General features: G+C 32.9%; 1 protein-coding gene across 1 annotated transcript; it reads right to left on the bottom strand.

The window, feature by feature from the left end:
• Positions 1–1,620: 1,620 nt before the first annotated feature.
• Positions 1,621–4,138, bottom strand: LOTGIDRAFT_174955 (hypothetical protein; the record flags this gene model as incomplete). The annotated part of the gene is made up of 4 exons (XM_009054844.1): positions 1,621–1,677; positions 2,008–2,144; positions 2,251–2,401; positions 4,106–4,138. The coding sequence occupies 4 exons, from the start codon at positions 4,136–4,138 to the stop codon at positions 1,621–1,623; spliced, it is 378 nt and encodes a 125-aa protein (XP_009053092.1).
• Positions 4,139–13,091: the final 8,953 nt, after the last annotated feature.

The following is a 13,091-nucleotide window of genomic DNA, read 5'->3' as shown; positions in this document are numbered from 1 at the left end:
TAAAGATGGGTTCCCTTATTTTCATTTATGAAAATGAAAATGCTAATACTTATATGAATAGAAAGTAGAGGTGTTCTAGTGACTTTGAGAAATACCAGTTTGTCTCACATGTCCATATTTCATAATTAGCTAAATTAGACGAAAATTACCAGCAGGATTCCAATGAGTGACCGATCAAGGAGGGCCAAAAAGTCTTTTTTTTTGTTTATCCAGACTGTACACACATGGACATTTATGATTGGTTAAAACTCTTAATTTATGCAATAAGAACATAATGATATGATTAAGAAAATGTGAAAATTCATTAGCAACACCATTTAATCACCAAATTTGCTTGATTTGACACTAAATAAAAAGGAAACCCATCTTTAATGGATGATGGTAGGAATCTGTAGAGGCAAAAGAAAGTCTTATATAAGAAAGTTTCAAAGCAAATAACTAAGTCATCTTAAATCTTAATTAATAGTTAAGCCCCACCTACAGCAGATTCAAAGCCAGCAAGTTCAAAATCTATATAAAAATCTGTATAAGGAAGACAATTCTGTTAATCAAAAATCTTGTCCAAAGAATGGCAAAATCAGCAGTAAAGGTAGTATAGTAGTGGTGTTTCGAAAAGAGTAAGCATTGTTTATTCTCCACTGTTACAATGGTCAAAATCACAACAAGATCAATTCATGTCTGACCAAACAAATCAGCCAAAATGCCAGAAGCAGATTTATTGAACTTATGAAGGAGTTCTCCATTAAGATTATAAAAAGGTTAATTTGACAAGCGTTCAAGAGGGCTGTCGTTAGACCTTAACTGAAGTGGCTATATAAAAAATAAAAGCTTATAAAAAAAAACAGAACGAAAGTTTGATCTAATTTTAAAGGGACAGATGTGTCAATATTGGGGCTTGATTTTAGTCTTGAATATATGTAAATAGTCTTCAGAAGTACTAGAAATGTACGAAAATCACATAACTCCTTTAAAAATACTTCAAACTAGGAATTTTACTCACTATTTCTATATATATCTTTTCTATATCAGAGTATCTTAAAATGACAAGTCGTCTTGTTAACATTCAAACGCAGATAATTCTGGACACACGTGGATTAAAATTTCCATGGTGAGCTGTGAACATTATTACTCATTAGCTTGGCTAAAAATTTCCGGTTTCTGAGACTGGTAAAAAAAAATGGCCTACCTGCCCCTTTAATTAGACTGAAACTGTCTAATGGTTTCCTTATTGATTAGAATCCGTCTTCATTAGTCATAATACATTATAAATAGACCAAAACAATAGGGCTCAAATATAATCAGGAAGTCAGGTAGAGATGGTTTAATGTACTTTTAATCAGTAACAACTGTTATATGTCATGTCTTGTCTCAGCTTTCTTTTTTAAAGGAACAGATGCACAATCTTTTTAACCAATCATACCTTAGTCTCAGAAACGGAAATTTTTTAGCTAAGCTAATAAGTAATAGTGTTCACAGATCACTGTCGAAATTCACCTTTCAAATCTTTATATTTCTACTATCACTCCCTTCTATAAACCAGTTATGCAAACTGGCGTTTATTTTTCGATAAACTGTAATTTGTCACATGAGGCTATGACGTTGTCAAAGCACAACAATGATTTAATCTAAGATTGTGGCAAATTCAAGGAACGGATCATATAAAAAGATGAAAAGTATCTGAATATAAATATAACAATTATATGTTGGTCCCACTAGCATTTATTCAGTTTGTCATGTGATCAACTGAGTTTACACACCAATAATGCTCGTGAGACCAATGTATAGTTCTTAAATGTGTCCAGAATTATTCGCGTTTAAAAGTTAAAAAGACCAGTCGTCTTTTCTTGAGACTCTGCCATATTTAGAAAAGACATCAATAGAAAGAGGAAAAGAAATTCTTAGTTTGAGGTTTCTATGAAGGAATCATGCGATTTTCGTACATTTTTAGTACTTCTGAAGACTATTTACATATATACAAGACTCAAATCAACCCTCAAAATTTCTTACCAGTTCCCTTAAATCTTTTATATTAATGCTGCTCATTGGCGAATCACAGACATCTGATTGAAAATTGGCATGGTGCAAATTGATGCTATCAGTGTCCTCGATACACATAAAAAATTTAGAAAACGTCTTTACAATCCCTTTAATAACAGATAAAGCTTCACAACTGGGTTTGTTATACCTATTGGAGAGTTCACATACTCTTATGTACGAAGAGATTTTTAATGAAAATAAAGCTTAACTTACCAATAATGCCTGATCCAATGATAGAATTAATAAAGTTAAAACTGGCTGTATAAATGCCAGATTTGGGCTGTCCATCATCTTTTTCTTCTACCAGCTGTCTGGTATCACCTATACTACTAGTATCAGAGAACTGCGAGAAATCAGATGTAGTCTGAAATACACAAATTAATGAGCACACATTATGTCTTCAAAATTTGTATTTACAGAGGACAATTTTCAGCTAAAATTTGTGAATTTTTGGAGTGAAATTTCTAGGAGGGAAATGTGTTTCTTTTCAATGTCAACTTACAAAAGATTATATTTTTATCAACACAAAGACATTCTAGGACTATCAGTACTATTTTGAGGCTGATATTCCAATTCTCTTCAAAAATATCGAAAAAATTCAAAAAAACGCTTTACTTTGCTCAGACAATAAGGGCCAATGGTAGTTCATCATAATGTTTTTTTTTTAATGAAATTTGTCTCTGTCTGCATTAACACAATGAAAGTTATGGTGATGCCCAACACTAATTTACTGTCATTGTAATGGTCATTTGAAATTATGTTAAAAAATACACATTTTCGAGGTGTGGAAAATCCCTATAAAACAAGGCCTAGTTTTTTTGACTCTACTCCAGCTGATAACTAATAAAATATCTATCAGGGGTTAAAATAGAAATGAAATGAATGGAATTTTATGTCCTACTTTTCTGCACCATGTGCACTTGAAGACGGGCAACGCCATGCAGGGTACAATGGGGGAAATTTGGCATTAGAGAGACTAAAATAGAGGCAGATGTTTCGGATTGTGAGCTTTCTAATATAACAAAATTCTAATTGTCTGGCAAATTTTGGATTCAGTTTGGTCAAAAAGTAATTGATATTTGATCTTTACTTTGTCATGTGTATACAAATTACTCAATTCTTTTTATTGGTATTAGTATCAGTACTAAAGAATTCATTTAGTACTAAGTAATATTAGTATCTAGAGGATACTAATAAATCAATATGCAACCATCTTTAACTATACTAGTCAATAGTACTTATATCAATAAATCTGATTAACAGTTAACACTTGATGGCATTTAATATTGAGTTATCAATATTTATACAGAGGTCACAGTGTTTTAACTCTTGGGCCAATAGACCTTATTTACGCCTCGCTTTCGAGACACTGAAAGCGAGGTTCATAATGCAAATTATGTCATCCATTTAAAAGACGGCGATGTTGTATTGAAGGAATCGTCTATGTGATGTCACTTAACATAATGAAGGTCACTAAACATAATGAATGAATAGACTATGTGACGTAACTAAACACTTGATCAGCAGTGAGAAAATAGGCTTAAAACTGCCCTTTCTCAGAAATGTGTGAAGGTAAAATTCATTTGAAAGTAGCATAAAATAGCTTAAAGCAAATTATTTGATTAATTGGTGTTTCTAATGAATTATCATGTATTCTTAATCATATCAGTATGTTCTTTTTGCATATATTTAAGAATTTTAACCAGTCATAAATGTCTATATATGTACAGTCTGGATAAACAAAAAAAAAGACTTTTTGACCTTTCTTGATCGGTCACTCATTGGAATTCTGCTGGTAATTCTCTTCTAATTTAGCTAATTATGAATTAATTATGGACATGTGAGACAAACTGGCATTTTCCAAGTCATAAGAATACCTGTACTTTCTATTCATATAAGATTTAGCATATTCATTTTCATTTATAGAGAACCCATCTTTAATCAATTCTGGTATTAATGCTGTAAAATATGATTAGTTAGTAGCTTGGAGAAGGAGGCTTCCAAACTTTCTTTCCAATGTGTCCCAACCAACAAATTCAGGCAATAATTAGACCACCTTTAGATATACCTTTAATAATGAAAGTGTATTTTTATCAGCCATGAGGGAATCGGTGATCAATGAGTTTGATTAGATTTATAATTAGAAACAAGACAAGGAGCACTATGGGTAATGTTTCTTGTCAATTCACTGCCTTGATAGCTAATCAATATACTTAAACATGTATTGCTTCATTAGTTCATTTAAAGGAGGACTCCCAGTTAGATATTTCACTCTAAATTTATTATTTTGGGTTCTAACAAAAACCTTTTCCACATCTTTGAAAATAAAATGTTAATTTTTATTCCATTACCACATATCGCGATACATAGGTTATCGCGACCCTTGTATCCCGATGCGTAGCGTATCGTGCGATGAATGACAATACCCAGCACTAGTAGAAACGCCATTGGCTAAAGACTCCCACGGAGCATCTGAGAATGTTCTCCAAGACCCAAATCAACCCCCTGAAAATGGCTAATCTATCCCTTTAAAAGATACACAAAGTTTCAATTCTTACATATTTGGAAACAGAAATCCACAAGGTACTGCTCCTTTATTTCATCAATCACTAGTTATAGGGAAAGATAAATAATAAGTCGGCTAAGTCAATTAGACTATCAACTAATGACTTTATTTCCCTGACGAAGTCATCCATTATGGTATTAATTTTAATATTAGCCAATGTATGACCTCCGTTTTATGAAATTTTAACGAAGTTAAGGGAATAGAATATAGATGCTTTCTTGCTTATAGCCCAGACACACCGGATGGCGACCATTTGCAATGTTATGGCAACCAAACACGTACTGGATTGCCGGCAACTATAAAGACAATGCGAGAAAAAGTCCATTAAAATTGCAAAATGTTTAACAGTCGATCTAAAACTACTATTCGATAATGAGCATTCCCAAAAATGTACTGGACTGCCAGCAACCATGAAGAAGACCCAAGAAAAAGTCCATTAAAATTGCAAAATCAGTAATAGTGTTCACAGCTCATCGTTGAAATTTGAACCTTCAAATCCATGTGTATTCATAATTATTCATGTTTGGAAGTTAAAAATTCGACTCAAATCTTATTTTAAATATCCTAAATACCAAAGACACTTTTAGCATCAATTTGTACCATTCCAATTTTCAATCAGACGTCTGTGGTTCCTTCAATTCAACTAAAACTATTTAAAGCGATTTTGCTAAAACTAAGTGTTTGATGACGTCACTAATCGCAAAATATGCTCTATCACATTAGGCCCTTCGCAATTAGTGACGTCATAAAACATTTAATTTTAAAAACCTCTTCACAATTCCTTAAACTCATCATCATATTCTGACATATTGTATATAATTGGATGGTTAATATCAGATGACCTTGACCTTGAAAGAAGTATCTTTCCTTGCTATTAAAATAAGCTTAGCTGTTAATAGCATTATATAATTAAACACAGATCAGCTGGCGGACATTGCTTTGTTTTCAAGCAGACCATTGTATTAATCCATCAAGTTGGAAGTACCGGTCTCCATGAATCTGACAAGATCTACCGGTACCAAATCAATAGTTTTCAATCTTGAAGGTTAGATTAGTATTTATCTTTACCCGGCTGTTCTACGGCGGATGTAATCCAGGAAATCAGGAAATAGATTGAGTTTTGTGTGTGGGATGGAAAGCTGTTGAACCTGTTTAAATCCTAACAGTCATATTGCTTGGGTGACCTTGAATAAGTCATCTTTCCACATTCTATCATCAACTGATAATCTGGAGAAGAGCAATGACACAGCAGATACACTTTCAGTAGTTGCACCAGCCACCCAAGACTCAGGGGGTACAAATAGGGGGCAGACTGACTCTATGGGGGAACAATTGTAGTGGCTGAATATATATAAATATTCTTCAGAAATACTAGAAATGTACAAATATAAAATAATTCCTTCACAAATATCTCAAACTAGGAATTTCACTTTCTATTTCAATAGATGTCTCTCCTATTTCTATAGATGTCTTTTCTATATATGACAGTGTCTCTAGAAAAGACAAGTCGTTTTGTTAACTTTCAAACAGGGTTAATTCTGGACACACATGGATTTGAAGGCTCAAATTTTGACAGTGAGCTGTGAACACTATTACTGATTGGCTTAGCAAAAAAATTCCTGTTTCCAAGACTAAGGTATGATTGGTAAAACGGATGGTGAATCTGTCCCTTTAAACTTTTACATAATAAATATTGAATTTGTCTTTTAATTTAAATTTCTCAAGCATATTGTCTCAATGGCAGTCAATATTTCAAAGTAGGTCTCCACTGAAATTGCTATCTTTCTGTACAATATTTCATGAAAATAAAACGTAGTTAAAGATGGGTTTCCTTATTTTTTAGTGTTAAATTAAGCAAACAATTAATGATTAATTGGTGTTTCTAATGAATTATCATGTATTCTTAATCATATCATTATGTTCTTTTTGCATATAATTAAGAATTTTAACCAGTCATAAATGTCTATATATGTACAGTCTGGATACATAAAAAAAAGACTTTATGACCTTTCTTGACCGGTAACTCATTGGAATTCTGCTGGTAATTCTCTTCTAATTTAACTAATTATTTAACTATTATCAATTATGGACATGTGAGACAAACTGGTATTTTTTTTAGTTATTAGACCACCTCTACTTTCTATTCATATAATTATAGGCATTTTCATTTTCGTAAATGAAAATAAGGGAACCCATCTTTAAAGAAAATTTTGTTGCTGACAAGTTGACATTTTTCTTGAGCTGTCTATAATTGGCCAATTTAAAATTCTAACTAAGCTCTATAACCGATTTATATGCAAATTGCTCAGCGTCTTTTTTTCAAAACACAAGTTAGCAGCAAACATTTTTCTACACATAAAATATTATTGATCAATTTTGCCATAATTTTGTTGACTTAAAGGGAGAAATGGGAATTCTTCAGCTAAGCCAATCAGTAATATTGTTCACAGCTCACTGTAGAAATTTGAGCCTTCATATCCATGTGTGTCCAGAATTATCTGGAATTGCATGCTCAAATGACGACATGTCAATTTAAGATACTCTGAGATATATAGAAAGACATACATAGAAATAGTAAGTAAAATTCCTAGTTTGAGATATTTTTGAAGGAATTATGCGATTTCCACACATTTTTTGTTCTTCTGAAGACTATTTACATATTTTCAAGACTTTCATCAACCCCCCAAAATGGCACACTTGTCCCTTTAAAGAGAGAACATTTTTAACTTTGTTAATTATTGCACGATTAAAGAAAAATCAGACCAAACTTTCTCTTTTTTTTTATTTGCTTTCATTTTTAATATAGCAATTTCAGTTCCTTTCATTCCACTAAAACTTGATGGTGTTTGATGACATCACTAATCAAAAAATATTCGACATAAATCCCTTAGCAATTAGCGACGTCATCAAAACACTTAATTTTAGTGGAATTGCAGGAACCACAGACATCTGATTGAAAATTGGAATTGGTACATATTGATGCTATCAGTGTCCCTAATACACATAACAAATTTAGAAAATCTTTTCACAATCCCTTTAATGTGATAATGACTGCTTTGAGTTCTATCAGATCAAACCGTAAAAATAATTATCATTTCCTTCAAAATTGTGAATGAAAACCATTTTTCTGTGTTTGATCTATATGGTATGATTCCATTTAACGCCATTTGCATCAGTGCAAATTGAATTAACTCAAGTTTCCATCAAAAAATATCGCCCTTTATCACTGTGCCGTAATAAAGGCATTGATTTGGAAAAATGAAGAATACTCCACAATAAAATGGAATTAAGGAAATTTACTGACACACGATTCAATTACAAAGGAAAAATCAATTATTGGCTGTTTAATATTTTATCTGGATTAATGGCCTGCCACTGTGTTAAGGAGATAGAGAGAGCCTACAGGGTTTTAATTTACGCTATAATAGACCGAAACATCTGCCTCTAATCCAGCCTCTGATAGCTCTTTTGACAGTAAGTTGTGGGCTGGTGTAGGGACAGAAAAAATAGGCCCTGTTTTATCAGAATTTTTTTTTAATGAATTTTAATGAAACTGATCTCTGTCAGCCATTTTAAAACATGTGCGGTGTCAAAAGTTCAAAGGTCACAAAGTCACATGATACTATCAATACAAAAGTAAAGTTGATGCCCATCAATAATTAAAAATTTGCATAAAGATAATTTGATATCATGTTGGAAAAAACACATCTTTGGTGGTGTGAAAAATCCTCATTCAACAGGACCTAGTTTTTCTGACTCTACTTCAGCCAATAACTGCCAAAATATCTATCAGAGGCTGGAATAGAGGCAGATGTTTAGGACTATTTCTAGAACCAGTTCACTGACAGTTACAGTGATGCTCATCACTAATTTACAATGGGAAAATACGCATCTTTGGTGGTGTGGAAAATCCCCAATAAACAGGACTTTACTCCAGCCAATAACTGTCAATGAGGCAGATATTTTGGACTATGTCTAGATCAGTTTAAAGAAATTTGACCAATAAGCCAATAACTTTACTTTCCAAATATTTATCAGGCTGAAATAGAGGCAGATGTTGCGGACTAACATTATAAAAGACCATGAAAATGCCAAGAAGTTGATTTTTGTCCCTGGTGATTTGGGACTAGATTGGACTTGATTATTATTCTACGATAGTAACACCTTCAAGGCTATAGATGGTATTTTATTAATCTGAATAATTTACCATCAATATTTCACTTCATTTGTTTTCTATTTTGACTATTTTAAAGGTGTGGGCACATGAGCAGTCCTGGCTGGAGGATTTGTCACGGATTAGAGTCTTGTCTTGGGTTTCAACAATTAGGCACGGGAACATGAGGAGACAAAAATCTCCAGTCGGTCATTTTCCACCTTGTAGATAATCACGTACAGAGCATGCATTGAAAGGAAACGAATATGATTGGATGAGGATGATCTGTCTTGCAGGCGATAAAACTATCAGAAACAATTATCAAACATGTTTAAAATTATAAATCCTCTCAGCAACACGATAATCATTGAAGCACGGACACAAGAATTTACTCAGGATTCGAGTCTGTGACAAAAATCTTCAACCAAGACCGTTTGTGTGCCCGCACCTTTAAGGGACATGTTTGTTTATTTTTTTTTACCAGAATCAGGAATTTTTATCTAAGTTAATCAGCAATCGAAATTTGGGCCTTCAAATTATCTGTGTTAGAAAGTTAAAATGATGACTCATCTTTTCTTGACAGTTTGAGATATTTTTGAAGCAATTTATGTACATTTCTAGTACCGAGGCCTCGTGTGCTATGGGCTGTGTAAATTAAAGATCCCTAGACAGTTGGAAATCTAAAAAAAAGAAGGCTAATGTCGCTGTATTGGCAAAATTTCCGTCAATGTACCCTAAATGCCCAATTAGATTTAGAAGAGTAGGCCATATAAAACACCATTTCATTTTTCTAGAAAAATCCAAGATGGCTACCTGTATTCACTCTGAAGATTGATGGGATATCTTCTCTATGAAGAGTAAATGAGGCTTGAAATCATTATATTATACAGGTCATTGAATTCAGATCACTCTAACCAATACTTAGATGTTTCATCAGCATGATAAGAGGTTTTCTGAATTTTTTATGTGCATCAGGGACACTGATTAAAGGGACTGTAACAAGGTTTTCTAAATTTTTATGTTTGCACCATTCCAATTTTCAATCAGACATCAGTGGTTCCTGCAATTCCATTTAAGCTAAATGTTTGATGATGTCACTAATAACGAAGGGCCTTATGTGATGTCATCAAACACTTAGTTTTAGTGGAATTGCAGGAACCATAGATGTCTGATTGAAAATTAGAATAGTCCAAATTGATGCTGTCAGTGACCATGATACATAAAAAAATATAGAAAAACAATTCTAAATTATAAAGATGATAGATGACAAATTGCAAGCCAGAACTTCGAACAGACACTGATAGCATCAATTTGCCATTCCAATTTTCAATAAGATGTTTGTTGTTCCTGCAATTCCACTAAAACTAAGTATTTCATGATGTCACTAATAGCAAAATATGCATATAAGGCACAACGGGATCAGCAACATCATCAAACACTTAGTTTTAGTGGAATTGCAGGAACCACAGACATCTGATTGAAAATTGGAATGGTGCAAATTGATTCTATCAGTGTCCCTGATGCACATAAAAAATTCAGAAAACCTCTTTACAATCCCTTTAAACACCACAAAGAGTATGGCATTAGTATTCCTGATAGTGGATTCCTGACAACTGTCAGACCCTCTTCAGCATCAGAATTGATACAGACAAAAACAATAATGCGTGGATAGAAATAATAATGAAATACAAGCATAATGGCGACAAAAGACTGTCATTCTACTTCAACGAATAATAAAGCACCAACATGAATGTCAAGTGATGACATCTCCATGTTATATATTCCGGAATTGGAGGATTTTTTGGATTTCCCTGATATTGCCTCAAAGACTGAAAGACCTCCTCCATACCTTCAGGTTACCTTTGGCATTTTAAATATAAAAATGCGGTAAATGAAAATAGACAGTGAATTAATTGGCTTCTCGAACTGATTCGAATTATAAGAGATATCTGTAATTATTATGGAAATCCAATCCGCAGGGATTTGATGGCATCCTTTCAACTCTAGTGTGCTTATGAAACAAGGACAAAAACTTTTTCATAATTTCCCAAGGTAATTGATGATTACTGAACTAGCAGACGGCATATTATTATAGTATTATATATAATGGTGAATATATTCGGAATAATTGACAATAACCAAGAACAACAGTAGTTGATTATTTTCAAAGATCAGACGGTAATATTGATTTACATTAGTGACTAGGCAAAAACAAGGTCAATCCTTAAAAAACCGGTCAGTAGCGTTTATATGTGGAAGAGCTGGGGGGTGGGGATGGGGACTGGGGGGCACAAAGTGTGCCATGATAGCGGCTTCAACCTACTCTTTTTTGATTTCCTACTTCTGCCCTCTCCAATATGCACCTCATAAAATACCAGCCTTGGAGATGGCAGTAATTTCATTGAACTTACAAATGTTCAAGACGCCTGTCTTTAGACCTTGAAGTGGCTATATTAAAAATGAAAGTTAAAAAAAAAAACAGAAAGAAAGTTTAGACTTTTTCTAATTCATATATTCATCCATGCAATAAAATTTTCTCATGAACTTGACGAATGTTCAAAAGGGCTGTCGTTAGACCCTAACTGAAGTGGCTACATTAAAATTTTAATTTAATAAAAAATGGAATGAAAGTTTGATTTAATTCTAATTAGACTAGATCCTAACTGAAGTGGCTAAATTAAAAATGAAAGTTAATAAAAAACAGAGTGAAAGTTTGGTCTAAATTAAATTAGACTATTTTTTTTACATTTTTATATTCAACCATTTTGCTTTTATCCATACAATGAATTTGATTAGAATGCTAATATTATCAAAATTTCCTCATATGACCACATTTTATCAATCTGGGTCAAATTCTACAAGACCGTGATATTCTGTAAGATATTCTGATTAAAGTCTTGCTAACAGAAATTTACCATAAATTGGAAACTGTTGGCAATATGAGGCAGGAATTAATTCAATCTGTTTGTGACAATTCAACTCTATCTATCATATATCTATCACTCAACTTTCTAATTATACTGCTTCTCTACTGGTTAAAGGGACAGATTCAACATTTTCAGGTTTTGGTTTGGGTATTGTTAACCACAAGACAAGGCTTAGCTATCTGAGAATTAGGTTCAATTTGACAATTGGACGGCGAATCTGTCACAAAGTGTAGTGGGCTTAATACAGGTTAATAAGACCATGTCAAAACCTGTATTCGGGATACAATGACAGAATGATGTACAAGACTTCTGTCTTATTTGAGATGCTCCCTTGAAACATCCATGGAATGGAATAGACTAAGCTATTAGAGCTTGTCAATGTAATAACAGTAAAGAGCTTTATATTTGAAACGAGTCTGTCAAAACCAATTTTCAATGTTATGTCATCTTGAATTAAAATATCCACTGGGTTTTCTCACACGTCTGATCACTTGTATTAACTGCGGAACTAGAATGCTGGTAGTTACCCTCGGATATTAAACGGGGATCAAAATTTTGACAAAAATTAGTTCAGGTTGTATCGGATCTAATGACGCAATGTCTATTTTTAGTAAATGAAACATGTCAGAGCTACAATAACAAAGTATATCATTCATTTTGTGAATCTATATTTATTAAAGGGACAGATGCGTCATTTGAGGGGGTTGATTTGAGTCTGGAATATATGTAAATTATCTTTAGAAATACTAGAAATATACTAAAATAAACTAAATCATTAAAAATATCTCAAATTAGGAATTTCTTTTTCTATTTCCTTGTGATGTATTTTCTATATATAGCAGAGTCTCATAAAAAGACTCATCTTTTTAACCTTCAAACATGGTTAATTCTGGACATATATGGATTTGAAGGCTCAAATTTTGACAGTGAGCTGTGAACACTATTACTGATTAGCTTAGCTAAAAACTGCTGTTTCTGAGACTAAGGTACCATTGGTAAAAATAATGGCGCATCTGTCCCTTTCAGTAGTTACAACACATTTATATTTTACATATACCCTAATAAAACAACCAATTATTATTAATATTGTTGTCTGCACTTGCCAATTTGCCCAGAGCCTTTCATATCTAAGTCAATTCACAGAAATTTACGAATATTGGTGCAGGTTGAGCTGAATGCATGTCTGATGTCATTATAAACTGTACACGATATTATCAAGGGATTTACATTAACATTATATTCTGTGATAACAAGGAAAACGATTATAAAAACATCAAGGTTTTTTTGCTTGGTTTCAATAAAAATATCAGAAGGTAAATTGGTAAGTTAGTCAGTCACATGGTAAATTGGTACTGTCATGCGGTTAATCAGTCATATGGTAAATTGGTACAGTGATGCGGTTAATCAG

Source organism: Lottia gigantea (assembly GCF_000327385.1).
Source record: "Lottia gigantea unplaced genomic scaffold LOTGIsca_228, whole genome shotgun sequence".
Taxonomy (NCBI): Eukaryota; Metazoa; Mollusca; class Gastropoda; family Lottiidae; genus Lottia; species Lottia gigantea.
This window is presented reverse-complemented; position numbering and strand designations above follow the sequence as displayed.